We start from the raw sequence: 27,609 nt of genomic DNA, 5'->3' as shown, positions 1-27,609 counted from the left end.
GCGAGGCAGAGGTTGCTGTGGGGGGACGGGGGGTGCGAGGCAGAGGTTGCTGTGGGGGGACGGGGGGTGCGAGGCAGAGGTTGCTGTGGGGGACGGGGGCTGCGAGGCAGAGGTTGCTGTGGGGGACGGGGGCTGCGAGGCAGAGGTTGCTGTGGGCGGATGGGGGGTGCGAGGCAGAGGTTGCTGTGGGGGGGACGGGGGCTGCGAGGCAGAGGTTGCTGTGGGGGACGGGGGCTGCGAGGCAGAGGTTGCTGTGGGGGACGGGGGCTGCGAGGCAGAGGTTGCTGTGGGGGGGATGGGGGTGCGAGGCAGAGGTTGCTGTGCGGGATGGAGGGTGCGAGGCAGAGGTTGCTGTGCGGGATGGAGGGTGCGAGGCAGAGGTTGCTGTGGGGGGACGGGGGTGCGAGGCAGAGGTTGCTGTGGGCGGACGGGGGCTGCGAGGCAGAGGTTGCTGTGGGCGGACGGGGGGTGCGAGGCAGAGGTTGCTGTGGGGGGGATGGGGGTGCGAGGCAGAGGTTGCTGTGCGGGATGGAGGGTGCGAGGCAGAGGTTGCTGTAGGGGGACGGGGGCTGCGAGGCAGAGGTTGCTGTAGGGGGACGGGGGCTGCGAGGCAGAGGTTGCTGTAGGGGGACGGGGGGTGCGAGGCAGAGGTTGCTGTAGGGGGACGGGGGTGCGAGGCAGAGGTTGCTGTGGGGGACGGGGGCTGCGAGGCAGAGGTTGCTGTGGGGGACGGGGGCTGCGAGGCAGAGGTTGCTGTGGGCGGATGGGGGGTGCGAGGCAGAGGTTGCTGTGGGGGGGATGGGGGTGCGAGGCAGAGGTTGCTGTGCGGGATGGAGGGTGCGAGGCAGAGGTTGCTGTGGGGGGACGGGGGGTGCGAGGCAGAGGTTGCTGTAGGGGGACGGGGGGTGCGAGGCAGAGGTTGCTGTAGGGGGACGGGGGCTGCGAGGCAGAGGTTGCTGTAGGGGGACGGGGGTGCGAGGCAGAGGTTGCTGTGGGGGACGGGGGCTGCGAGGCAGAGGTTGCTGTGGGCGGATGGGGGGTGCGAGGCAGAGGTTGCTGTGGGGGGGATGGGGGTGCGAGGCAGAGGTTGCTGTGGGGGGGATGGGGGTGCGAGGCAGAGGTTGCTGTGGGGGGGATGGGGGTGCGAGGCAGAGGTTGCTGTAGGGGGACGGGGGCTGCGAGGCAGAGGTTGCTGTAGGGGGACGGGGGCTGCGAGGCAGAGGTTGCTGTGGGGGGACGGGGGGTGCGAGGCAGAGGTTGCTGTGGGGGACGGGGGCTGCGAGGCAGAGGTTGCTGTGGGGGACGGGGGCTGCGAGGCAGAGGTTGCTGTGGGCGGATGGGGGGTGCGAGGCAGAGGTTGCTGTGGGGGGGACGGGGGCTGCGAGGCAGAGGTTGCTGTGGGGGACGGGGGCTGCGAGGCAGAGGTTGCTGTGGGGGACGGGGGCTGCGAGGCAGAGGTTGCTGTGGGGGGGATGGGGGTGCGAGGCAGAGGTTGCTGTGCGGGATGGAGGGTGCGAGGCAGAGGTTGCTGTGCGGGATGGAGGGTGCGAGGCAGAGGTTGCTGTGGGGGGACGGGGGTGCGAGGCAGAGGTTGCTGTGGGCGGATGGGGGGTGCGAGGCAGAGGTTGCTGTGGGGGGACGGGGGGTGCGAGGCAGAGGTTGCTGTGGGGGGACGGGGGGTGCGAGGCAGAGGTTGCTGTAGGGGGACGGGGGGTGCGAGGCAGAGGTTGCTGTAGGGGGACGGGGGGTGCGAGGCAGAGGTTGCTGTGGGGGACGGGGGCTGCGAGGCAGAGGTTGCTGTGGGCGGATGGGGGGTGCGAGGCAGAGGTTGCTGTGGGGGACGGGGGCTGCGAGGCAGAGGTTGCTGTGGGGGACGGGGGCTGCGAGGCAGAGGTTGCTGTGGGGGACGGGGGCTGCGAGGCAGAGGTTGCTGTGGGCGGATGGGGGGTGCGAGGCAGAGGTTGCTGTGGGCGGATGGGGGGTGCGAGGCAGAGGTTGCTGTGCGGGATGGAGGGTGCGAGGCAGAGGTTGCTGTGCGGGATGGAGGGTGCGAGGCAGAGGTTGCTGTGGGGGATGGGGGGTGTGAGGCAGAAGATGCTGTGGAGGGTGCGAGGCAGAGGTTGCTATGGGGGGCATGGAGTGCTGTGGTGGGGTTGTGGGGGGCATGGGTGAGGTGACTGCAGGGCCTGCCCTTGAGTGTTTCTCCCACCTGGATGCCTCTCTTCCCTGCCTCTCTTCCCATCTTTGCAGGTGCAGGGTGTGGACTTCGAGGGGCTCTTTGGAAATATTCAGATGGTCATTAGCTTCTCCAAGCAGCTGCTGAGCGCCCTGGAGGCTGGGGATGCTGTTGGTATGGATTCTGTTATTCCTTCTTCCAAGCCAGGCGAGGGCCTGGGACCCTTTGGGGTGGGGGCGGGGGAGAGGGGGAGCTGTTTCAGGGGGAAGGGGCGGTCTCAGCTCGTATGCTGCCTCACCGCCTTGGGCCAGGCCAGTCTCGGGCCCTGCTGCTTGTTCTCCAGGGCTTTGTCCCATGCTCAGTGACTCCAGTAAGGAGGCTTCCCCAGGAAATCGTTCCATGTCTGCTGGGTCTGTGCGCTGGGACATTCAGATCCCTCCAACCCCCAGGAGGCTCACTGTGTCCTGGGTCTCACTGGAAATGCCCTGGCGCGCCTCAGGATGTTCCCACTCTATTCCCTTCCTCTCTCTTGTGACCCTCCCCCTCTCCGTGGCTGCCCAGGTCACTCTGCCCCAGTGCTCTCCTCCACTCATGCCAAGGGTGCAGCTCCCCAGACTCTGTCTTGCTCCCCTCCGTGGGCTCGGCTGGCCAGGGATCCTGCCGTTGGGGGTCTCTGGCATTAGGCTCCTTTGATTTTTTTCCAGGTTTTTCTTGACTAGGATAAAAGGTATTTTGAGGTATTAGTGAGCATGTTCTAAGTAGTTTGAAGTCCCCTTGGCAGCAGCTCACCCAACAGCACGTGCTAATGGGCAACTTGCCTCATGAGAGAACCCACAGGGATACCTCCTACCACTCCCTTTCTGTCCTAGTCATGGCAAACCCTCAAGGCTGCTCAGTTTCTCACCACTCCCCCTCCCGCCATGCACAGTGGGCACCTCAGGGGCACAATTCCCTCCTGGGCTTTGTGCATCCCAATGGTTGACTGCCCTGGAACATGCCTCGGGGTTATTCTCCGCCCCAGAGGCGGCTTCTCTGCTCCTAGTGACCCTTTGCGCCTTCCGTCTCCTGCCGGAGCTGGGCTCTCTGCTTTCTCCTTTGAACTCCCAGGAACTCAGCTCTTTTTGGTTTGCTGCGTCCCACCTGTGACAAACGAGTTGCCCTGGGGTTGGAGAGAGGGGCAGGATGGTGGGGGTGGGAGTATGAGGGTCCTGTGGAGCCTAGAGCAGTTGGGAGGAGGAAGTGCCCCAGTGAGGTGCTGACATCTGCTGGGGACTCAGCTGGTAAATGCCAGAGGGATTAGGGGAACCTCCAGAGGGATAGAAGTACTGTACGTTGGTAGTGCAGTCAGCACAGTGGCATGCAAAGCTCAGCTTGTGCCATTAATGTGTGTGCAAAGACAGTCTGAACTGCCCTGGACTCTGTGGGTTTCTGAACATGCCAGACCCTCTGAGGAGAGATGCAGGAGTCAGAGCTATGATCTCGTCGTGCTATTGTCTTCTGTCTCCACTGTGCCATGAGCCAGCCTCAAACCCTGCTTCTTCGTCTGTGCTGACTCCCTGGCCTCCCCATTTGTGTGTGAAAACCCTGTCCACATCCATAAAGCCAGTGTCTTTTCCTCCTTGGGTCCATCCTTTGCTGTGCTGTGATACCCGCAGAGCGCAGCCAGGGGTAATAGCCAGGAGGGTGGGGAGATGAGACTGCTGCCCACTATGCAAAATGAACTAGTCTTACTGTTCACCGTGTCTTCCTTCCCACCCCCATGTGTCTGCTTCTGCCTCTGTTGTGTCTTGTTGTAACTCAGGCTGTGGGCTTCGGGGCAGGGACTGTATTTTTGTTCATGGCGCAAGGGGGCCACAGTTGTAGCAGGGCCTTTGGGCACTGCCCTAATACATGGAATAAGTAATGAGTTGGCATGGGGCGCTCGGTGCCAGCAGCTGCACAGGGACGGCAGCGGGCGGAAAAGCAGGAGGATGTACAGGTGCATTAAGAATGATTGGAAAGTAACCTGGGTGCTCTGATACTGCCGTCCCCTCGAGCAACATGTGTGCACTGGGGAGTGGACAGCTCTGGGCATCTCACCAGGACAGAAATAGAGATTGTAAAGGCACCAGTGCTGTGCAGAGCTCAGGGTGGGCAGGAGTCACTGAGCAGCCTTCATCATTCTCCGCAGGGCCAGCATTCCTGGCACACCAGGCAGGGCTGGAAGAGGTGTACAAAGTGTATTGCCAGAACCATGATGAGGCTATTGCGCTGCTGGAGGCCTACGAGAAGGATGAGAGGATCCAGAAACACCTGCTGGACTCCCTGGAGAGCCTCAGGTGATTACCTTCCCCACTCCGCATCCTGGCCAGGAGTCTGGGCCGCCTCCTTCCCCTCTCTGCCCCTCATCCTGAGCATGCTGAGACAGGAGCCTGCCTTCCTGCCCCTTTTGCAGACTCTCTCTTTACCCCTACAAGAATACACGGGACTGTCTTGGTGCCCAGGTCCTTTTGATCTCTGAGGCCTTAGCAGAAGAGTAGAGACAACGGTAGAAAAGGCCCCCTGGCCTGAATGCTTCGTCTCCCGCTCCCACCCCAGGCAGGATACCTGCAGGGTCCCTCCAGCCACACAGGGTTACAGAGAGCAGCACATCTCTGGGGCGAGGATTCCTGAGCTTTCGGTCCTGTCGGGTCAGCGGCATGACGGCGCTGTCTTCCTTGCCTGGCTGACGTTCTCAGCTGCCTGCTCAGGGTCACAAAAGGCTAATCCCCTGAAGCCAGCAGCTTCAGTCTCTGGACTCTGCAACAGAGCAGGCAACTGCTTCCCAGTGTCATTGCAGGGCAGAGGTGCTGGCTGCTGGAGCCTGCACCTGATCATCCCATTAACCAGCTTCCTTTCCTTGCTTTTCCACCCTCTGCGGCCCTGCAGGAGCCTGTACAGTGAGTGGTAAGTGCCTCCTTCCCATTACTCACTGCATGCCTGTCAGTTTATCTCAGCCCTGCCACCGATCCCCACAACTAACATCCTCCTTCCCTGGGCTGTGTGCGTGCCTGCAGAAACGTAATGGTGCTGCATGGAGCCTGTGAATGCAGAAGCCTGGGGCTGGGTTTGGTGGGTCTGTGGCTGGGCTGGGCAGAGGAGGGAGGCGTAAAGAGTGTCTGTGCAGGAGTGTGGCAGAGCAATGGAGAGGTCATGGGGACAAGGTATGTCCAGTGTAGACAGTTCATATAGAATCAGCCTGTGTAGAGTTTAGGTTAGGATCTGGGCTCTGGGGCGCACAGCCAGGATAGTGGGATGGGAAGGTGTGAGGCTGATGGGTTGGTGAGATTGTGGGGTCAGGATTGATGGGAGGCAGGATTGTGGTAAAAGGAAGGGGCTGGCGGTGCACTGGGCCCGGGCAGTTTGAGGCTGATGTGGATTGCAGGGTGAGAGTTTGCGGCAGGTTTGAGATGGGTGACCCCTGGGTTGTTAGGAGCTTGTTGAATCTGGGGGTTGAGGCTGGGAAGCTGTGAGGATGGAAGGGTGCAAAACAGGGTAGGCCCTGTTCTGTGGGGCTGGATTGGAGTTTGATCCATCTCTTTCCTCCTGACTACCAAGGGGCTGCACAAACTACATCAACCTGGGCTCCTTCCTCATCAAGCCTGTGCAGAGGGTGATGCGATACCCACTGCTGTTGATGGAGCTGCTGAGCGCCACACCCGAGTCACACCCTGACAAGGCACCACTCACTGCTGCAGTCCTTGCAGTCAAAGAGATCAATGTCAACATCAACGAGTACAAACGTCGCAAGGACCTGGGTGAGCCAGCCTCGCAGAGCCGGGCTGGGAGGCACCCCCTGAGCAGCTGGGCACGGGAACGGGGAGGCAGCAGGGGAGATGCAGCAGCTGGACTGGGAAAGCAGCTGCGGAGAGGATGTGGCAGCTGGGTGTGGGGGACACGGTGGCAGGGCTGCAATGGAGATGTGACAGCAGGGCTGTGGGGTGGCAGTGGTGATGCAGTGGGCGGGGGGATGGAGATGCTGCGGCTGGAGGGGAAGAGGGAGGTATCTGGGGATATGCAGCACCAGGGGTAGGTGATGAGATTGCAGGGCTGTTCCCGGTGTGGAGCTTTGACTACTGCTCCTCCCTCTCCTAGTGCTGAAGTACCGAAAAGGGGATGAGGACAGCCTCATGGAGAAAATCTCCAAGCTCAACTTCCACTCCATCATCAAGAAATCCAACCGTGTCAGCAGCCACCTCAAGCACCTCACAGGCTTTGCCCCCCAGGTAATCTACACGCACAGCTGGAGCCCACTTCAGGCAGTGGGAGCAGGAGGGAGGGGGTTGGTATCCCTCTGGCCTTCCCCTTCCAATTATGCTCATCATGCGGCTCTGCCTGGTGATCCAGAGCTCAGCACAGATGATGCAGGGAATGGTCAAACAGACACAGCCAGGGGTCAGTTCCTCTGGCCTCTCTCCCCTCTGGGTAAAAGTGTATGTTGGGGTGTCAGTGTCCCTCAGTCTCTCTTCCCTTGGAGGGAGGCATTGCCCATGGCCTGTCTCTGCTCTGGGAGCAAAGGGCCACCTGCAGTTCCCATTGGGTAGGACACTGTAGTGCTGTATTTGACCCCTTTGAGCCACTCTCCAACACAGCTGAAGGATGAGGCCTTTGAGGAGACGGAGAAGAATTTCCGGTTGCAGGAGCGGCTGATCAAATCCTTCATCCGAGACCTTTCCCTCTACCTGCAGCATATCCGGGTGAGTCCATGCTCAACTGGGACTGCCCTCGCTAGTCAGCCTGGTGGGGTCAGTGATTCCCTTCTCCTAGAGGAGGGTTCAAGCTCTGGCAGGTCCCATTCTCTGGGGTGAAAGTGGAAGGGGAGGGAAAGGACCCTGTTCTCTGGGTCCCTGACTGTGTGGGAGGGGTTCTGCACAGCCCTCAGCAGCGGGTGATCATTGCACTGGCTGCTGTTTGTGTCCCTCACCCCAGGAGTCGGCCTGTGTGAAGGTGCTGGCAGCTGTGAGCATGTGGGACTTGTGCGTGTGGCAGGGCAGTGGGGATCTGGAGCAGTTCCAGAAAGTGCATCAACTCATCAGCGACCAGCTCTTCTCCAGCTTTGTGAGTGAGCCTCCTCCCCTTGTGTCCTCTCTCCTCTCTGCTGACCCGCTGTCTCTGCATGGGCGGGGGCAGTAGGGCCCTTGGAATGAGTGTGGGCGAGTAACGCGGCCCCGTCACATGTTCCGGAATACGTGCTCAGTCTGACTACGAGCGTTTGTATGTATTTACTCTCCGGGTAATGCCAGCTGGGCGGTTGGACCGTGCTGTTTTGAGCTGGGGAAGGCTGTGAAGCTTGGTGTTAGGCTTGGTTTTTTGGGCTATTCTCTGACAAAACACATAATTGACATAGAGTTACGATAAGGGAGGAGGATTTAGGGTGAAACATGGGGTGTTAACTCGAGGGGAGGATTATGGGTGAAATACAGCAGAATAGAGTAGGGGATGAAGAGGGAATGACACAGGGTTGATGGGGATGCTGATTTATGAAACATGGGGGTTTAGCAGTGGCCAGATTACGGTGAGACAGAATGACGGTTAGCAGGTAAAATTGAGAGTGAGAGTCGAAGGGGTCATTAGGAATGAATTGGGATGATACTTGAGGTGATGTGGGGATCAGGGATATGTAGAGGGTGTGACTCACAGGAAGGTTTAAGGTGAAACGAGCGATGTGATGAGAGGCGAAGATTAGTGAGAGAAAGCACGGGTAAGTCGGGGGATGACTGAGAGGGATTCGTGGAGTGGTCAGTGAGTGTGATATAGGGTGGTGACTAGAACGGATGATTTACTAATAAAATGGGTATTACTAGAGGGAAGATTTAGGGTGAATCATGGGGTGGCCGCAGGAGATATATAGTGAAACGAGGATTGACTAGAAGGGAGGACTTAGCTTGAGACACAGTGTTGGGGACTAGGAAGGAACGTTTCATGTCAGATATGGAGGCAACGAGGTCTGATGTTAATGGAGACTAACCAGGGGTTTTAATTAGGTTTGTGCTCTGCCTCCTTGGATCTGGCAATGGCCACTGGGAATTATCTCCATGTACTGCTGCTGTGTTCACTAAGTTAGGTGTAGCTGCATTGAATGGTAGTGGGTTAGTGGGAGCAGTTTGGAAGAGCTGTGATTGTGATAGGAGGTGATCTGAGGGGCTGTACTGTATCCCGGGGGGTGAGCCCCTCTCCCTGACCCCCATGTATCTGATCATGGGGAAAAGTGTACCTTGAGAGATCCAGTCAGCCTCACTTCAGTGCAGCGCTGTGTCAGTGGCTGGGTACAGGGTGGTGCTGGATGTGTGCTCTGCATTTAATGAAGGGTAAGGGAACATATTGTGTTAGACAGCATTGTACGTATAGGGGTTAGTGGGTTGTGAAAGGCGTTGAGGAGGTTGTAAAGTTTAGCAGATGTGCTGTTCTGTCTAGGGAGTAGGTTAAATGTTTGAATGTATGGCAGGGATAAGTAGCTCTTGTTCAGTACAGCGCAAAGGTAGACTGAGAGTATGTGTCACATGCATATAGGGGCTTTGCTCAAAGAGGGCAGAGTTACGGTTATGTGGGCATGTATCTTAACTCTGTATTTCCTGGTTTCCAGAAGTTTGAGTTTTCCATTCCACTAGTATCTCTGGAGCAATGGTTCTCAACCTGTCGTCCATGGACTACGTCTAAGGGGTCCGTGAAAGATTTTGACTGAAAACTGACTGAACAGAATTCAACTATAGATACAGACAATCGATTTCCAAAGGGGTCTGCACCTCCATTCAAAACTTTTTAGTGGTCCACAGATGAAAAAATGTTGAGAACCACTGCTCTGGAGGACATTAAACAGCAGCTACTAAAGTTAAGACATTTTTAAATCAGCAGGTCCACACAACTTGCACCCATTGCATCTGGACTGTTGATGTTGATTTTCAATAAGTCTTGGAACACTAGGGAAGTTAAAGAAGACTGAAAGAAAGCTATTGTTGTGCCAATATTTAAAAAGGGCAACCAGCATGACCTGGGCAATTATGGGCCTGTCAGCCTAACATTGATCCTGGGCAAGATAATGGAGCAGCTGGTACTGGACTTAATTAATAAAGAATTAAATCCTGAAGCACTTACATGGGAGGAATGTGATCAGGAACAGTCAGCATGGATTCACCAAGGGAAGGTCATGCCTGACTAATCTAATCACCTTCTATGATGAGATTACTGGTTCTGTGGATGAAGGGAAAGCAGTGGATGTATTGTTTCTTGACTTCAGCAAAGCTTTTGACACGGTCTCCCACAGTATTCTTGTCAGCAAGTTAAAGAAGTATGGGCTGGATGAATGCACTATAAGGTGGGTAAAAAGTTGGCTAGATTGTCGGGCTCAACGGGTAGTGATCAATGGCTCCATGTCTAGTTGGCAGCCGGTGTCAAGTGGAGTGCCCCAGGGGTCGGTCCTGGGGCCGGTTTTGTTCAATGTCTTCATAAATGATCTGGAGGATGGTGTGGATTGCACTCACAGCAAATTTGCAGATGATACTGAACTGGGAGGAGTGGTAGATACGCTGGAGGGCAGGGATAGGATACAGAGGGACCTGGACAAATTGGAGGATTGGGCCAAAAGAAATCTGATGAGGGTCAATAAGGATAAGTGCAGGACCCTGCACTTAGGACGGAAGAACCCAATGCACAGCTACAGACTAGGGACCGAATGGCTAGGCAGCAGTTCTGTGGAAAAGGACCTAGAGGTGACAGTGGACGAGAAGCTGGATATGAGTCAGCAGTGTGCCCTTGTTGCCAAGAAGGCCAATGGCATTTTGGGATGTATAAGTAGGGGCATTGCCTGCAGATCGAGGGATGTGATCGTCCCCCTCTATTCGGCATTGGTGAGGCCTCATCTGGAGTACTGTGTCCAGTTTTGGGCCCCACACTACAAGAAGGATGTGGATAAATTGGAGAGAGTCCAGCGAAGGCAACAAAAATGATTAGGGGACTGGAACACATGACTTATGAGGAGAGGCTGAGGGAACTGGGTTTGTTTAGTCTGCAGAAGAGAAGAATGAGGGGGGATTTGATAGCTGCTTTCAACTACCTGAGAGCTGGTTCCAGAGCGGATGGTTCTAGACGATTCTCAGTGGTAGAAGAGGACAGGAGAACTTTTTCACTAGGAGGGTGGTGAAACACTGGAATGCGTTACCTAGGGAGGTGGTAGAATCTCCTTCCTTAGAAGTTTTTAAGGTCAGGCTTGACAAAGCCCTGGCTGGGATGATTTAATTGGGGATTGGTCCTGCTTTGAGCAGGGGGTTGGACTAGATGACCTCCTGAGGTCCCTTCCAACCCTGATATTCTATGATTCTAAAGGAGGGTGATGTAATTAATGCTAATCAACATAAGGTTCTGGAAAATAGATCCTGTTAAACTAACTTGATAACTATTTTTGAGGAGATTACAAGTTTGGTTGATACAGGCAATAGCGTTGACGTAATAAACTTAGACTTCTGTATGGCGTTTGACTTGGTGCCGCACGACAGTTTGATTAAAAACACCCTAGAATGCTATAAGATTAACCTGGCACACATTAAATGAATTAAAAGCTGGCTAACTAATAGGTCTCAAAACTATAACTGTAAATGGGCAATTGCCATTGAGCAGGTATGTTTCTAGTGGTCTAGCCAGGATCGGGTTTTGGCCTTATATGATGTAACATTTTTATCAATGACCTGAAAGAAAACATAAAATCATCACTGATAAAGTTTGCAGATGACACAACATTTGGGGGAGTGGCAAATAATGAAGAGGACGGGTCTCCAATACAGAGTGATTGAGATAGCTTGGTAAAGTGGGCAGAAGCAAACAAATGTGTCTTTTATATGGCTAAATCTAAATGTATACATCTAGGAACAAAAAAATGTAGGGCATACTTACAGGATGGTGGACTCTATCCAGGGAAACTCTGAAAAAGATTTTGGGTGATGGTGGTGGATAATCAGCTGACCTGAGCTCCCAGTGCAACCCTGGGGCCAAAAGAGCTAATGCAATCCTGGGATGCATAGACAGGGGAATCTTGAGTAAGAGTAGAGAGGTTACTTTACCTCTGCGTTTGGCAATAGTGTGACCGCTGCTGGAATACTGTGTCCATTTCTGGTGTCCACAATTCAAGAAGGATGCTAATGAATTGGAGAGGGTTCTGTGAAGAGCTACTAGAATGATTAAAGGATTACAAAACCTGCCTTACAGTGAGACTCAGGGAGCTGAATTTATTTAGCTTAGCAAAGAGAGGATTATGGGGTGACTTGATTACAGTCTATAAGTATCTACATGGGGAACACATATTTTATAATGAGCTCTTCAGTTTAGGAGAGAAAGTTCTAATGTGATGCAAGGGCTGGCAGTTGAAGCTCCACAAATTCAGGTTGGAAATAAGGCTTACATTTTTTACAGTGAGGGGTAATTAACCTACGGAACAATTTACTGCTGATAAAAAGACTCTGTATCCCCCCAAGGATATGGAATTTCTTTTCTTCCTCCTTCCGCCTAAGTCCATCCTGATTGATGCAGTGAATTCCCGTGGCTGCCAACATCATTCCAAATCCACCCCTTGTGATAGGGATTGGAAGCTCCTTCACAAGTTTAGAAGGAAGGCCTGCTCTTCTGCTGTTCTGCAGTTCAGAATTTCAAATTACCAGGCCGTAATGGCAAAGTACAACTATATGAACTATGCCAAATTCAGCACCTTTATTGACCATCTCCCAGAATGCAAACGGGAACAATTCTGGGCCATTATCAGCCCAGGGCAGTTAGTGGCCAAAACAATACTCCAGACAGCACTTGATGCAGCTGATACAGCAGCCTGTTCCATCTCAAAGGTGGTTGTGATGCAGTCAGCTTTGTGGTTGCATATTTTTGGTTTCCTGAAGGAGGTTCAGACAACTGTTGAAGGCCTCCCCTTCGAAAGCTCTAAGTTGTTTGCTGAGAAGACTGATGTGTCCCTCCACACACTTAAGGACTCCAGAGCCTCACGTTGGTCACTGGGAAAAATTTAGTCCTCAGTCTTCTCACAAACTGGAGTTCCCACCACAACTCTATTACAAACCAGAGTAAAAGGTCCAAATTTCAGAGGCACAAACTCTCAGGTTCTCAGTCCTCAGCACCGCAATCTTTGACCTCAAAACATCAGTTTTGACGCCTTGGTCAAGACCTCGAGAGACCACTCGCTTAGACACCAGCTGCCACTTTCCAACTCCTCGCATCCCTTTGGATGCTGCCTTGCTGTGTTCCATCCCAACTGGGAACAGATAATGTCTGACAGATGGGCTTTGGAAATTATCTCCCATGGGTATTCAATCCACTTCACCTCCCTCCCCCACCCCCTTTCCCTGTCCCTCTTCAGGGACCCTTCTCACACGAGAGAATTACAACAGGAGATAGGTCACCTCCTCTGCCTAGGAGCCATAGAACCCGTACCAATGCATCTCCAAGGCAAAGGATTTTACTTTTGATATTTTCTGATTCTCAAGAAAAAGGGAGGTTGGAGACCCACACTGGATCTCAGAGCACTGAACAGATACATCAAGGCTCAAAAATTCAAGTTGGTCACACTAGTGGTGATTATTCCATCTCTGGAACAAGGAGATTGGTTCTTGACCGCCAGGACACGTATTTCCACACATCGATCCTACCATCCCACAGATGAGTCCTCCGCTTTACTGTGGGTTAGACCCATTACCAGTACAGAGTACTCCGTCTTGGTCTCTTGTCCACCCCCAGGGGATCATGATCAACCCATTCTTAGATGACTGTTTCCTCAGGGCCTGCTCCTTCGAAGAAGTCCTGTGGGCCACCCACGGAACTATAGACGTGTTCATGAACCTGGGCCTACAAATCAATGTCCAAAAATAGTCCCTACCTCTGGTACAACGCTTGGAGTTTATAGGGGCTGACCTCGACTCATTGCAAGTGAGGGCACTCCTTCCACAGCACAGATTTCATAGCCTGTCCGCGCTTGCAGAGTCAGTGCAAACCAGCCCTCACATGCTGGCCAGACATTGTCTCCAGCTTCTGGGGCACGTGGCAGATGGCACGTTTGTAATGTCTCATGCCAGACTTCACATGAGGTGCTTGCAGACACAGTTCAGCTTGGTTTACAGGCCAAACAAACCTCTCTCAATGCTTGCCAGAGTCAAACACTCCCTGGACTGGTGGAAAGACCCAGCAAACGTTTGCACGGGGGCCCTGTTCAGTTAACCCCGCCCCAAAATTACTTCTCATTACAGACATATCCTTTATGGGTCAGAGTGCTCACCTCAACAACCTCACAACTCAGGGCAAATAGTTGCTCACAGAGGTGACTCTCCACATCAACCTCCTCGAACTCAGGGTGGTCAGGAATGGTTGCACCCACTTTTTCCCACTGATCAGAGGTACACACACGAAGGTCACGACGGACAGTGTTGCATGCATGTACTACATAAATCATCAGGGAGGCACCAGATTGTCCTCCCTATGTGCAGAAGCGCCAAAACTCTGGAACTGGTACATTTCCCACCATGTTCTAATGTCAGCAACCTGCCGCCCAGGAGCGCAGAATACAACAGCGGACAGTGTCAATCTCAAGGTCTCACGTGACCACGAGTGAGAACAGAACCCAGCAGTACTCTGCATCATATTCTGTCAACAGGGGACACCAACAATTCCTTGTTTGCTACGTAGCTGAACAGGAAGTGCCCATGTTACTTCTCCAGGGCCAGCCTCAGACAGCACTCCGTAGGGGACGCTCCCCTTTTTCCATGGGACAAGGGCCTTTACGCCTTTCCCCCATTCCCTCTGCTGTTAAAAAGAAAAAAGAGCAAACGTCATACTGATTGCTCCCACCTGGCCAAGACAGATGTGGTACCCGTACCTGTCATAGCTGGCTGTGTGTCCATTGATCCCTCTTCATCCCTCTCCATATCGCCTCTCACAGAATGAAGGGTGTACTCTCCATCCCAACCTGCGGATACTCCAGCTCAACTGGCTCCTTCTTGGTTCCTGTGCATAGAGAGCTCCTGCCTCAAGAAGGTACAGGAAGTGTTACAACACAGTAGGAAATTGGCAACCCATCATAATTACCTACAGAAGTGGACCAGGTTTCAGGTTTGATGCAATTCCAGGTACATTACCTAGCATCCGCTACTCTCCCCGTGATGTTAGACTACATTCTGACTCTCAATAAGTCAGGACTATCTCTCAATTCGCCCAAAGTACACCTGGTGGCCATTGCGACTTTCCATCAGCAAATAGAGGGATACTCAGTTTTCTCACACCCAACTACAAAGTGGTTCCTCAAGGGCATAGCAAACCTCTTTCCCCAACACAGACATCCAATCCCAACATGGGACCTGAACTTAGTTTTTAAGAGCCTGACTAGATCACCCTTTGAACCTATGGCCACTTGTTCACTCACATATCTGTCACTGAAGACGGCATTTCTGGTCGCCATCACATTGGCAAGAAGAATAGGGGGAGATGGCCGCACTTTTGGCGCACCCCCCCTTTTACAGTCTTCTTTCATGAGATGGTTACTCTCAGGCCACACCCAAAGTTTTTTCTCATCTTTCACATGAACCAACCGAGTCACCTCCCGTCCCGACCTTTTATCCTAAGCCTCACCGTGATAATAGAGAAGTCATACTTCACATGCTAGATGTTAGGAGAGCCCTGGCCTTCTACCTGGAGAGGACAAAGGCTTTTTAGAAAATCTCCTAAACTCTTCCTTTCCTTTGCCGATAGGTCTAAAGGTGTGGCAGTATTGGCCCACAGACTCTCCAAATGTGTCTTGAACCGTATCAAACACTGCTATCAGGTTCGCAGTGTTGTACCTCCATCTGGAATCCACATACACTCCGTGAGATCAATTTCCTCCTCTGTCGCCTTCCGCAAGAATGTCCCTATCTCGGGAATCTGCAGAGCAGCCACCTGGGCGTCTGTGCATACCTTTGTAGAACAGTATGCAATAATTGGGGAGTCTGCTTCCAACGCTAGCTTTGACTCCATGGTATTATCGTCCATAACAGACTCGACTCCGAAGCCTCAGCCTCCCATCTGGGATACTGCTCAGGAGTAACCTAGGGTGGAGCACCCATAGGGACGCTACTTCAAGAAGAGGAGGAAGTTACTCATCTTGTGCAGTAACAATGGTTCTTTGAGATGTGTGTTCCTTTTGGTGCTCCACAATCCACCCTCCTCCCCTCTACTTCGGAGTTCTTCATCGGGACTCTGCGGTAAAGAAGGAACTGAGGGTGGTTCGCCCATGCAGCGCTCACTAGCCTTGAGGCAGAGTATGAGGGAGGGGGAGCACATGTGCGGGCCGAACGGACATTGCTATCAAAGATCTCTGATCAGCAACACGGGGCTGCACATACATGGACAGTGGAGCACCCATAGGGACTCACATCTCGAAGAACCATCATTACTGCACAAGGTGAGTAACTTCCTCATCTTTGGTGGTCTGGATGGGCACAGTATGCCACCAGGCAACCTTAACATTGAATTAACAAGGTTTTTTGTCAGTGAATTTCCTAGTTTTTTTTTAACCGAAAGACACTTAATGGCAGGACTTAGTAGTTATTTAGGAAGCTGTAATTGTGTACATGTGTAGCTGTTCTCCTATGATAATAGTAAGGATGATAATCGCTAGCCTTTACATAGTGCTTTTTGTCAGTGAAGCCCAAGGAGGGAAACATCATTAATCTCATTGTACAGATGAGAAAAGTGAGGCACAGAGAGGTGAAGTTAGTTGGCCAAAGTCACCCAGCAGGCCAGTGGCAGAACCAGGAATTGAGCCCAGGTTTTTTGAGTCCCAGACGGTTGTTCTCGTCACGTGGTTGTGTCATTCCTAAGAGCTCCCTCCACCAGTACACTTTTTGTGATCATGGAATGGGGGTAATGTCATGCTTTGAAATGATTGGCGTATGTGGTTAACAGGATGCATGAGTGATTGGGGGACTATTCCTGGTGAGAGGCAGAGAGGTGATTGGGGGGTCCAGTTTTGTGTGAGAGATGGGTTTGAACAGGGGGAGATTTAGGGTGAGACCAAAGGTGTGTGGGACTGAAGAGGAGGGAGGATTGAGCATGAGACACAGCGGTGATGACTAGGCGATGATTTAGGCAGAAGCACGGTGTGACTGGGGGATTTAGTGATACAAGAGGGTGATTGGGAAAGAGGGTGACACGGGGGTTGACTAGCGAGGAAGGATGCTTCAGGGTGAGACACTGACGGGGATACATTAGACTGATACTGGGCTGAGGAGCAGGAACGAGTTGGGGTGGTGGGGAGGAATTGAGGTAAGATGGAGATGCAGAATGTGGTATTGTAAGGGTCGAGTTAGGGCAAAGTGCCGTGGCCCGTGACTAGAATGAGACCGTGAGAAGCGATTCGGGAGGTGGGTTAGGCTGAGGTGCAGGGTGGTCATTTGGATGGTGGTTTTGTCTGAGAGTTGGGAGGTAACTGGGATGGAAGCTTCAGCCTGAGGCACAGTGGAGTTGACGGGAGTGATTTAGGGTGAAACACTGAAGTGGCTGGGAGAGAGGGTTTAGGGTGAGGTGCGCCAGCAGGAGATGTGGGAATAGTGTAGGGAAGAGGTTCTCAAACTTCTGCAACCTGAGGCCCCCTATTTTGATATACAAAATTCGGCAGACTCCCACCCCTGCTTCACCCCAGCCCCTCCTCTTCTCCCCCTCTTTTTGCCCCCTCCCTTGAACACCCCCCCCATCCCTGCTTCCCCCCCCTCCCTCCCTCCCAGGGCCTCCTGCACACCGCTGAACAGCTGTTCCCCGGTGTGCAGGAAGCCCTGGGATGGAGGGGGAGGAGTTGATCAGCGAGGCCCACAGACTCCAGTTTGAGAAACGCTGGTGTAGGAATATGCTGGGACAGAGGAGAGAGAGGGCAGAGATGGCATTGTGCTGCATACAAAGCTGTCACCAGTGCAGGAATGGACACTGCTGACAAAAGGGTACAGGGATTCGGACCCCAGGCACAGCATGTGGTCCTACCCTGTGTGGCTTATTTCTACCCACAGACCTGCCACTTTGGAAACACTTGTATAGCTTGCCAGGTCGCACTGGATGGAATTGACAAAGAGGGAAGATTCAGGGTGATCCATGGGGCTGACTCAGGAGCCCAGGGGGAGATGGCTTAGGAGGTGATTGGGGTAAGGGGTGACTAGGAGCTTTCTGATGAAGGTGAGTGAAGGGTAATGTAAATTGAATCTCAGTCCACGTTTAGTGCCAGTGAGATGACTCTGGCTGTCGAATCAGGACAGCTAGGACGCCCCATCACTTGGGGCACGTGCAGCTAGCTAGATAAATCCCTGAATAGCCAGCTGCCCTGGCTGAGAGAGGCTGAACCAGGAAAGAGAGGGATGCCCTATCACCTGCCTATTGTTTTACTGTCTTCCAGAAAGAGAGGACGGAGCGGCTGGTGATCTCCCCTCTCAACCAGCTGCTGAGCATGTTCATGGGGCCGCACAAGCTGGTGCAGAAACGCTTTGACAAGCTCCTGGACTTCCACAACTGCACGGAGCGGGCGGAGAAGCTGAAGGACAAACGGACACTTGAGGAGCTGCAGTCAGCTCGCAACAATTATGAGGCGTTGAATGCCCAGCTGCTAGATGAGCTGCCCAAGTTCCAGCGCTTTGCCAAGGAGCTGTTTGCCAACTGCTCGCGGGGCTATGCCAGGGCTCACTGCGACTTTGTGCACCTGGCACTGGGGGAGCTGAGGCCATTGCTGTCGGTGAGTTGCCAGAACCCAGCCAGGCCCAGCTCAGCAACAGGGGCAGGGGATGGAGCAGGGAGGATGTGATTGCAGATGCTCCTGGCTCACTGCAGACATGTTGCCTCTGTGGAGTTCCCCGGTGTTCTACTTCCTGAGGCTCGTCTCGCTTGTGTGCGAAGCTGTGCCTGTCGTGTCAGACTCTGGCTTCCCCTCGAGGCTACGCCTGTAGGCTCCCCGTGCTCCAGGGGATTGGATACTGTTGGTGGCAGGGGCTGCTGTGAAAGGTGCTGGATCAGCAGGCCTGGGGGCTCACTGGCTGTCCCCACCCTCTGTCAGGGACCACAGGGGAAGTGGCAGGATAGGCTCACCCCCTGCCCTGCCAGAGGGGAGTTCCAGGGCTGGCTCCGTCCTGGCCCTGAACACTGGTGCAGGTTCTAGATCAGCATCTGGCTCGTCTTCCGTCCCCTTTGGCTTCTGGGTCTCTGGGTTAGCAGCGCTCTGCTAATGGCAGCTTCCTACCCTCTGCTCCTGTTCCAGTTGCTGCGAGTGGCTGGCAGGGAGGGGAACCTCATTGCCATCTTCCAAGAGGAGCACAGCCGAGTTCTCCAGCAGCTCCAGGCCTTTACCTTCTTCCCGGAGTCCCACACGGTTGCCAAGAGACCCTTTGACAGGAGGAGCGTGGAGCACCAGTCTGCCAGGAGGCAGCCACTCCTGGGCCCAGTGAGTCTCTTCTGCCTTATTTCGGGGGCTTGGTCTGGAGAGCCCCAGGGGCTTTCTCATGGGTGTCTTGTTCCCCTCCAGCCCAGCTACGTGCTGCAGTCGGATGAACTCCGAGCTGCCCTCCTGGCCAGGTACCCCCCGGAGAAACTCTTCCAGGCAGACCGCAATTTCAACGCAGCCCAGGACCTGGATGTCTCGCTGCTGGAGGGTGATCTCGTGGGTGTTCTCAAGAAGAAGGACCCCATGGGCAGCCAGAACCGCTGGCTCATTGACAATGGAGGTAGGTGGGGTTCTGTGCCTCCAGCAACACAGGGTCTTCCCTGACTTTGCCATTGGCCGGGATCCATGAACAACTAACTGTAACCCCCCGGGGACAGGCGGGCATTCGGGCCTGTCTCCTGTGGTCTCCTCTCTGGTTTATCATCCTCTCCCCTTTGACCCACTCCCCTCTCCATGGGAGCCTTTTCGTTTCTGACTATGATCCGCTCCCTTCTCCGCAGTGACCAAAGGCTTTGTATACAGCTCCTTCCTGAAGCCCTATAACCCACGTCGCAGCCACTCGGACGTCTCGGTGGGCAGCCACTCCTCCAGTGAGTCTGAACACAGTAGCTCCTCACCCCACAGCAGCAAAACCCTGACCTTCAACTCCAGTGGCATGACCATGACCTTCACCCAGAAACCTCTGCAGGACTGTGCCTCTCCAGGGGATCCATACCACTCCCTGAGGTCCCCCTCCGAGACAGATGCTGCCTCCCCACCCCAGGCTGGCTCCTCTGGTAGAACGGTTCCCATGGAATCCAACCCGCAGCCCAACATGACACCAGCTCTCCAACACGACAGTCGCCCTGAGCCGAACAGCAGCTGCAGCGCCCGCAGTGGGCACCCTGCCAAAGCATACCTCAGGCCGGCGCCTTCGCTGGAGGACAGAGACTCGGGGCTGGAGAGCAGCGAGTCTGAAGGCAGCCAGGTAAGCCCCCCTGCTGTCTTTGCTCTATGGTGGAGGGGCTGCAAGTCACACCCTTCCCTGGGCAGAGGCTGAACCCTCCCTTCACTAGGGAAGGGGTGCTGGCACATGTGAGGCAGAGGCTGATCTGTCCTCTTTACCCCGGGGGTCCTCAACCCCAACTCCGCCCCAGGCCCCGCCCCCACTCCACCCCTTCCTCCAAGCCCCCACCCCGTCCCACCTCTGCCCTCCCACAAGCATGCCCCAGCCCCCCTTCTCCCTTTCCTCCCAGCGCCTCGTGACCGCCACTGAACAGCTGTTCCGAGGTGGGCAGGAGGCAGTGGGAGGGAGGGAAGGAGTTGATCGGCGGGGTCACTGGTGAGGGGAGGCACTGGGTGGAGAGGGGTGGGAGGGGAGCTCACCTGCTGGTCGGTGCTAAACCACCTACTAATGTTTTTTCCATGGTTGCTCCAGCCCTGGAGCACCCACGGAGTCAGCGCCTATGGACCTCAACCCCGTCTCTTGTGAGGAATGTGCAGACCCCCAAGGCTAGGTGGGAAAATGGGTTGTACAGGGTCTCTCGGGCGTGGGACAGCAAGAAGATACCTGCCTTTCAGGACCAGCCCTTCTCCATATTTTCAAGTAGAAAATCAGCCTGGCTAGTGACCCGGGCAGGAGAACGGGGCTCTGGGAGTGATTGCCCTAGAATTCTTTGAGGGGGTCGACAAGCATGTGGACAAGGGGTAACCAGGGGATCTAGTGTACTTAGATTTCCAGAAAGCCTTTGACAAGGTCCCTCACCAAAGGCTCTTAAGCAAAATTAGCAGACATGTGATAAGAGGAAAGGTCCTCTCGGGGATCAGTAACTGTCTAAAGGACAGGAAACAAAGGGTAGGAATAAATGGTCAGTTTGCAGAATGGAGAGAGGTAAATAGTGCTGGGCCCAGTCCTATTCAACATATTCATAAATGATCTGGAAAAAGGAGTAAACAGTGAGGTGGCAAAATTTGCAGATGATACAAAATTACTCAAGATAATTAAGTCCCAGGCAGACTCTGAAGAGCTACAAAAGGATCTCTCAGAACTGGGTGACTGGGCAACAAAATGGCAGATGAAATTCAATGTTGTTAAATGGAAAGTAATGCACATTGGAAAATGTAATCCCAACGGTGTGTACTTATAAAATGATGGGGTCTAAATTAGCTATTACCACTCAGGAAAGAGATCTTGGAGTCATTGTGGATAGTTCTCTGAAAACATCCACTCAGTGTGCAGCAGTTGTCAAAAAAACTATCAGAATGTTGGGAATCATCAAGAAAGGGATAGATAATGAGACAGAAAATATCATGTTGCCTCTATATAGATCCATGGTAGGCCCACACCTTGAATACTGCATGCAGATCTGGTCACCCTGTCTCAAAAAAGATATATTGGAATTGGAAAAGATACAGAAAAGGGCAAAAAAAATTATTAGGGGTGTGGAACAGCTTCCATATGAGAAGAGATTAATAAAACTGGGACTTTTCAGTGTGGAAAAGAGATGATGAAGGAGGAGATATGATTGAGGTCTATAAAATCATGACTGGTGTGTAGAAGTTAAATTAGAAAGCATTATTTACTCCTCATACCATAAGAACTAGAGTTTACCAAATGAAATAGTAGGTAGCAGGTTTAAAACAAACAAAAGGAAGTATTTCTTCACACAAGGTCAGTCAACCTCTGGAACTCTTTGCCAGAGGATGTTGTGAAGGCCAAGACTATAACAGGGTTCAAAAAAGAACTAGATAAATTCATGGAGGATAGGTCCATCAATGGCTATTAGCAGGGATGGTGTCCCTAGCCTCTGCTTGCCAGAAGCTGGGAATGGGCAACAGGGGATGGATCACTTGATGATTACCCGTTCTGTTCATTCCCTCTGGGGCACCTGGCATTGGCCACTGTCGGAAGACAAGATAATGGGCTAGGTGGACCTATGGGCTGACCCAGGATGACTTATGCCCTTATGACCCTGGGAGATAGTGCTTTCCCCTTGCTGTGCCTCAGTTTCCCTCTCAGAGTGTGTCTGAGTAATCCTCACAGTACACAAAGAGCTACATGATAGTGTTGATCCTGGCTTGTTGTTCCTCAGGCCTGGCCCAGCTCTGACCCGCTTTCTCCCCCTGTCCCTCTAGGTCTATTATGCTGTCTACACCTTTAAAGGCCGAAGTCCAAATGAGTTGAGTGTTTCAGCCAATCAGAGACTCAGGATCCTACAGTTTGGAGATATCACGGGCAATCGAGAGTGGTGGTTAGCTGAGGTGCATGGGAGGCAGGGCTACGTGCCGTCCAGTTACATCCGGAAGACAGAGTATACGTGAGGCTGCACCATCCCCACAGCGAGACCCAAGTTCTGGTGCCTTAATCCCAGCTGGACCATGTCAGAGACTTGGGGGGGGAGGGCTCTGCGACCCCTGCTGTGCTGAGTCAGCGTGTGAAACACCAACCCTCCAGCCCCGGAAAGCCATGCAGTATCGCCCGTGGTGCTGGATGGTCCGGGACCGGCAGGGGCTCTGCCCCGCCCAGGCTGCAGGCAGTTGGCGTGGTGACCGGGCTTGGCCGGGGCGGTGAGGTTACAGTCCAGCCTGTGCAGCAGGAATTCCTGTTGCCTCCTGTCCTGTCTCTTCCTCCTAGCAGGGCAAGTAGCCTCCCCTTAGATCTAGCTGCTAGAAAGAAGCTGGCTGGGCCTGACTGGGCAGAGCAAAGCCAACTCCCTGAGGAAGTGGCCCCCTCGCTCGGGCCACAGTGCTGCTTCCTGCCTGTGTGCGGCATTTCCTTTCCCTTCAGGGTTTCTGGTTTAATGCAGATTCCCTCTTTAGCCAAGTACCGTTAAAAGCAACCGGGGCTGTTGAGAACAGGAGCCCCACAGCTCCTCAGCAATGAGCATTGGGAGCAAGGGCCAGGCTCCCTCACCGGGCAGGGGGTAGAATGTAGCTGGGAAGTTGGGGCTGGAGTACGGTACCTGCTCAGGGTGGGATTCTGCCCCTTCCCCCACTCCATACAGAGGACCCATTGTCACTGGTTATAAGCCATTTGATTCCACAGCTGGGAAGACCCATCTCCCCAGAACTGCGAGCCTCCCTTGGGGGAGCTGCTGGTCTCCTAGGGTATTTCCTGCTGCCCGTGGCCCTGTAACTCGCAGCGCAGACAGGCTCACACGCTCAGCTGAACCATGGGCGATGGGCAGGGCTAGCTTCCCAAGTCCAAGCCCCCCAAGTCTGCTGGGCCCTACCTTGGGCGGCTAGCCTGTGCTGCAGCAGCCCCTCTACTGGTGTGAATTCCCAGCACGGGCTGAACAAGCGCACGTGGGATCTGCCCGTGCTGGGAACTCACACCTCCCCTGCAGTGGAGCCATCCCGGGGTGGGGCGCTCCCAAGCCCTCGTTTCAGGACTAGCAGCACCCCGCTGCTGTGGGAGATACGTGATACTCCTTCCCATAGCGCCCAGCAGGCAGCAGCTGCCCACAGCAACCCCTGACTCCAGTCGTTCAGATGAGCCAAAGGTAAGACAGCAGCCTCACCACCCTGTCACTCAAGCCATTTCCCCTCCTCACTCCAGCCCGCCACCAGAACTTGGGGGTCCGTCCGTTTGCTCTGACACGCGTCCCAGAGTGCTGTGAGGGGCTGGTGAGACTCAGGCAGATCCTTTGGCAAGAGTGTAGGTTAAAGGCATCAACACCCCAGACTGCCTGCTAGGCTTTGGCCGGGCGCCCCCGGAATGGGGCAGTACTATTGGAAGGGTTGTATTTGGGGGCTGCTGCTCCTGGCCCAAGAGACACTTTCCTCCTCCCCCTCACTCCCCTGCACTCTGACAACAGTGTCTGTGTCCCCTAAGTAAAGTGTCTCCCGTGGTGGTGCTCAGGTTTGTTTGTGTCAAGCACCATGTTTCTGGTCAGGGACATGCACATGGCAACGCTGTAAGCAGCTGCGCATGGGCCCCCGCAGCCCAGGCCGCAGCGACAAACTGGAGCAGCAGCCGCCCTGCTGCTTGCTGAGAGACTAACACAAAGTTTGGGACCCGTGCCCAGAAGCTGCTGGAGTACAACAGTTTATAGGGCAAGAATCCAGCAAATGGCGTGTAGCCAGATGGCCCAGCTCCTGTGCAGAGGCGATAGGGCGTGCAAGGACAACCAGAATAGCTGTTCCAGGCCTTAGACCCCAGCGTCACACTGGAGCCATGTTTCTATTTCAGCTTGCAACTCACAATGGAGCTCTGCAGAGCAGCAAACCGGTGCTTAGGCAAATCCTATGCCTCCTCTGTCCTCCGCCCCTACTGCTGGACTAGGCCCAGGCTTTAGCAACATTCCTCAGCAACTCCCCCGGCCCCCCCAAGTAATATCACAAACAAGTGTTTGAATATCCTTTATAGAGACAGAATTGCAACCACACACTTAATAGGGTTCTTCAGGGCTCCTGCCTGGACGAATGAGCACCAGCAGGGACCAGGGGAGTGTCAAGTTGTTGCGTGGGCTTGGAGCAAAGCCCAGAGACTAACACTGACTCCAAGTCTTGCAGTGGGGGGCGGCGGGGACAGCCCAGGGCTGCAGTCACCTTTCATGGGGATGGAGCTAAGTTTTGCCTGTGCATCCAGACATTAGTATCAGGAAATTCTGTTCTATGTAGATTCTATACTGCCCTCATCAGTGAGGTGTCTGCATTAAAGCCGTGGGTCTAATGTGTCACGTGGGGTTCACTTGTGCTTTCAGCCTCTTCCCCAGGGTATTCGTCTTTTTACAGTGTCCTGACATGCTGTTTCTGCTGGGGAGGGCTGCTCGGAGCAGTGGACCTGACACTTGGAGCAGAAAGTGAGGAGCTCTGCGATGGGCCATGGTTCGAGCCCTGGACTGGCCCCTGAGGCAGCTGTCTCCTGCCCAACTTTGCCCTTGCGGTAGAGAGCTCCACTCTGCTAGAGGAGCATTGCTGTCAACCATGGTCTTCAGGCTGGAGCTTTAGTTACTCTTTCAGCTATGCTGGGCCTATGCTAGTGAGTGCCTTGAGAATAAGGACCAATAAGTAAAATGATTGTAAAAATACCCCCTTGTTCAGCCAAGCTATTCCCACGCTGCATGTCGGGTCACAGTCACCCCCGGGGCTCTGTTAGAGCTGCTGCCCAAGTGCACGTGGGGTCTGGTCTGCACACGTCTACGTTGAAGCTACCCCCCATAGCAGGGTTTGGATCTGTCCCCCGGGTATGGCAGCAGCAGGTTCAGAGCTGCTGCCTGCAGTGAGGTAAGTCCTAGCCCAGCCCCAAAGCCCCCTCTTCAAGGGACTCAGAGCCCCGTGGCTTCATTCTCTCCTTTAAAGTCCCAGGTGAAGAGGAGTGAAGTCCTGGGCAGGTCCCGCTGCTCGGAGCTGCCAGGCGCCCAGAGGCAACAGGAAACAGATTCTGGCAATCCGCCGTTTGTCCGTCCCAGTTTGCGGTGGGCCCTGCCCTAGGTCCTGATGCTGGAGATGGGTGACTCTGGAGATGGGGCTCACCCTGTCAGCTCCAGCTGTCCTACAGCACCGTGGCTTGAGCGCTCACGATCCCGGCGTCCCTCGCCATGGCAGAGAAAAGGCCTTGCTGCTGGAGCAGCCGCTCAGGGCTGTCATACTCCACGATGCGCCCCGCCTGCAGCACCATCACCCTGCAAGCACAAAGGACACTGGGCCCCTCAGGACCAGCTCTGCTCTCATGCAGCTCCTCGCAGCGCATGCCCTTCCCGGTCCGAGGTTGTCTGCAGCCTCTTCCCCACCCGAGGCAGGACAGTAAATTGCTCCCCGGGCCGGGGCCTGCCTGCGTCAGTCCAAGACGACATAAATGATGCCTCTGCTACTGGAAAGACGGGAGGGGGCTGACGCAGTGAGCTGCAGCCCACAAAAGCTTGTGCACAAATAAATCGGTTAGTCTCTAACGTGCCATGAGTCCTCTCCTGTTCCTTTAGGGGACAAAGGCATCTCTTTTACTGGACCAACAGCTGTGAGTGAATGCGACAAGGTTTGGAGCTGCACAGGGATCTTCAGGTCCTCTACGGCCTGTCCAAGATGGGGGGCTAGGCCGCATCTGCATACCCACTTGGTGCAGGCCACAAAGGAGTGCCCAGTGCCCCATCCACACCCCCTCGGGCAGTGGGGGGTCGGAGTCTGCCACCCCTCCCCCATTTGTTTGTGTGTGTATAGCCCCCTGCACCTACCATCTGGCGCCTGGCCCCTTGCACTCCACCCTCAACTTGTTTGCTTGCCCTGATGGTGGGTACAGTGCCCCTTCTCTTCTGCCCCCCTGCTAGCCAGGATGATGCAATCTTGCCTGCAACTTCCCCCACCCCAAGTGCACAATGATGCGTATAGGAGCTGCTCCTGGGGAGGGTCGGGGGTCCAGGATGGTGTGTACAGCACCTCCCCCGAGCCTAGCCACAATGGTGTGTATAGCGCCCATGTGTGCACCCCTCACTGCTGTCTGCGATGGTGTGTACAGTCCCCCCCCCCCCCCGGGGCTGGCCACGATGGTGTGTATAGCACCTCTCCCCTCCCCCCGGCTGGTCACCATGGTGCGTATAGCACACCCACCCCCCCAGGCTGGCCACGATGGTGTGTATAGCACCTCTGTGCGCACCCCCCACTGCTGTCTGCGATGGTGTGTACAGCCCCCCCCCCGGCCACGGTGGTGTGTATAGCACCCCCCATTGCTGTCTGCAATGGTGTGTACAGCACCTCTCCCCCCCGGCTGGCCATAGAACCTGTGTGCACCTACCCGCGCAGAATGGAGTGTACAGCAACTGCTCCTGGGGGAGGGGGGTGGTCCAGGACGGTGGCTACAGTGCCCTAACCCCCTTCGGGCGAGCCAGGATGGAGCCCCCCGCATTGCTCTGTGGAATGGTGTGCACAGCAACTGCTCCTGGCTGGCCACGCTGGTGGGTACAGCGCCCCCACGCCCCTCCCCCACGCCCCTGGCCATTGCGGTGAGTATTGCAGGGGCGCGAGTGTGTACACACAGACACACACCCACCTGTTGCTGTCCATGATGGTGTGCAGGCGGTGGGCGATGGTGAGGACAGTGCAGTTGGCAAATTCGCTCTGGATTGTTGTCTGGATTAAATGATCTGTTTCCAGATCCACAGCTGCTGTTGCCTCATCGAGGACGAGGATCTTGGATTTGCGGAGCAGGGCTCGGGCCAGACACAGCAGTTGCCGCTGCCCAATGCTGGGGTGGGGAGAAAACACCCGCTCTGACGCTGGGCAGACTGAGAACTGGCCCAGCACCAGCTCCGCCACGGAGGGCGAGTGAGCGACCTGGAGTAGCCTAGTGGCAGCATCACATCCTTCCTCTCCTGCCTCGTCAGCCAATCACTGAGCAAGGTTAGGCCACAGGGCACGAGGGAGCCGGGCTCAGACACAAGGCTGTCTAGCCCAGCACCGGATGCTGCCGAGGAAGGTGTAAGAATGCTGCTGGCAGCAGATGTTGGAGCCTCTGCCCCCATTGGGGCTCAGATGGACCTCGCTTAGTCAGAGAGCAGCCTGTACCTTGAAGAATTAGACTTAATCATGTAGCAACATTTTTCTTAGCATTAACCAGTCTAACGCTGGATAGTCTTACTAGCCATACACATGTCCAGTTCCTTTCGGAAGTGTGTTAATTTCTTGGCTTCAACAACTTCCTGTGGCAAGGCGTTCCACAACCTAATTACACATGTGGGGATGGGGAAGCCAGGAGGGTCCTTGTCTGTCTCCTTGGTCTTGTTTTAGAAGACAGGGAAAACAGACATTCCCCATTTAGCCTCTCACTTTGTCAGTATTTTATATAGATTTAGCCCAATATGGCCATTCTTATGTGTCTCCACCCCCTTAGCTGTCTTCTATCGAAGGGACACAATTCCAAGCCTGTCACTCGCTTGTCATGTGAGCGTTTTTCCAGGCCCTTGCTCATTCTCTTTGCTTGCCTCTGAACCCCCCTCCCGCCCCCCCACACACACACGTCAGCACTATGCTGAGTGAGATGATGAGGTGACCGATACTGGACACGCTATTCAAA

At 54.5% G+C, this 27,609-nt stretch overlaps 2 protein-coding genes across 8 annotated transcripts in view; one reads left to right on the top strand and one right to left on the bottom strand.

Annotated features, from left to right (window-relative positions):
• Positions 1-25,497, top strand: part of DNMBP (dynamin binding protein) — a 90,712-nt gene extending 65,215 nt beyond the window's left edge. For 4 of the 6 annotated variants that reach the window (XM_073354684.1, XM_073354679.1, XM_073354680.1 and 1 more), the window contains 12 exons: positions 2,251-2,350; positions 4,347-4,494; positions 5,084-5,101; positions 5,753-5,952; positions 6,290-6,420; positions 6,787-6,891; positions 7,124-7,252; positions 17,589-17,921; positions 18,441-18,623; positions 18,705-18,903; positions 19,124-19,590; positions 21,738-25,497. In XM_073354684.1, the coding sequence (XP_073210785.1) occupies positions 2,251-2,350; positions 4,347-4,494; positions 5,084-5,101; positions 5,753-5,952; positions 6,290-6,420; positions 6,787-6,891; positions 7,124-7,252; positions 17,589-17,921; positions 18,441-18,623; positions 18,705-18,903; positions 19,124-19,590; positions 21,738-21,923 (2,199 nt within the window). In that variant the 3' untranslated portion in view covers positions 21,924-25,497. The remainder of the gene's footprint in view (positions 1-2,250; positions 2,351-4,346; positions 4,495-5,083; positions 5,102-5,752; positions 5,953-6,289; positions 6,421-6,786; positions 6,892-7,123; positions 7,253-17,588; positions 17,922-18,440; positions 18,624-18,704; positions 18,904-19,123; positions 19,591-21,737) is intronic. The other 2 variants (XM_073354681.1, XM_073354682.1) reach the window with 2 other exon arrangements.
• ABCC2 (ATP binding cassette subfamily C member 2) overlaps positions 23,951-27,609 on the bottom strand; it is a 65,266-nt gene continuing 61,607 nt past the window's right edge. The window contains exons 31-32 of one of the 2 annotated variants that reach the window (XM_073354677.1): positions 26,587-26,781; positions 23,951-25,228 (exon numbers count right to left, since the gene is read on the bottom strand). In XM_073354677.1, coding sequence (XP_073210778.1) covers positions 25,099-25,228; positions 26,587-26,781 — 325 coding nt within the window. In that variant the 3' untranslated portion in view covers positions 23,951-25,098. The other variant, XM_073354678.1, reaches the window with a different exon arrangement.

Source organism: Lepidochelys kempii, chromosome 7 (assembly GCF_965140265.1).
Source record: "Lepidochelys kempii isolate rLepKem1 chromosome 7, rLepKem1.hap2, whole genome shotgun sequence".
In the NCBI taxonomy this organism is placed as follows: domain Eukaryota; kingdom Metazoa; phylum Chordata; order Testudines; family Cheloniidae; genus Lepidochelys; species Lepidochelys kempii.
Note: the sequence above shows the minus strand (reverse complement) of the source record. Positions and strands in the feature narration are given on the sequence as shown.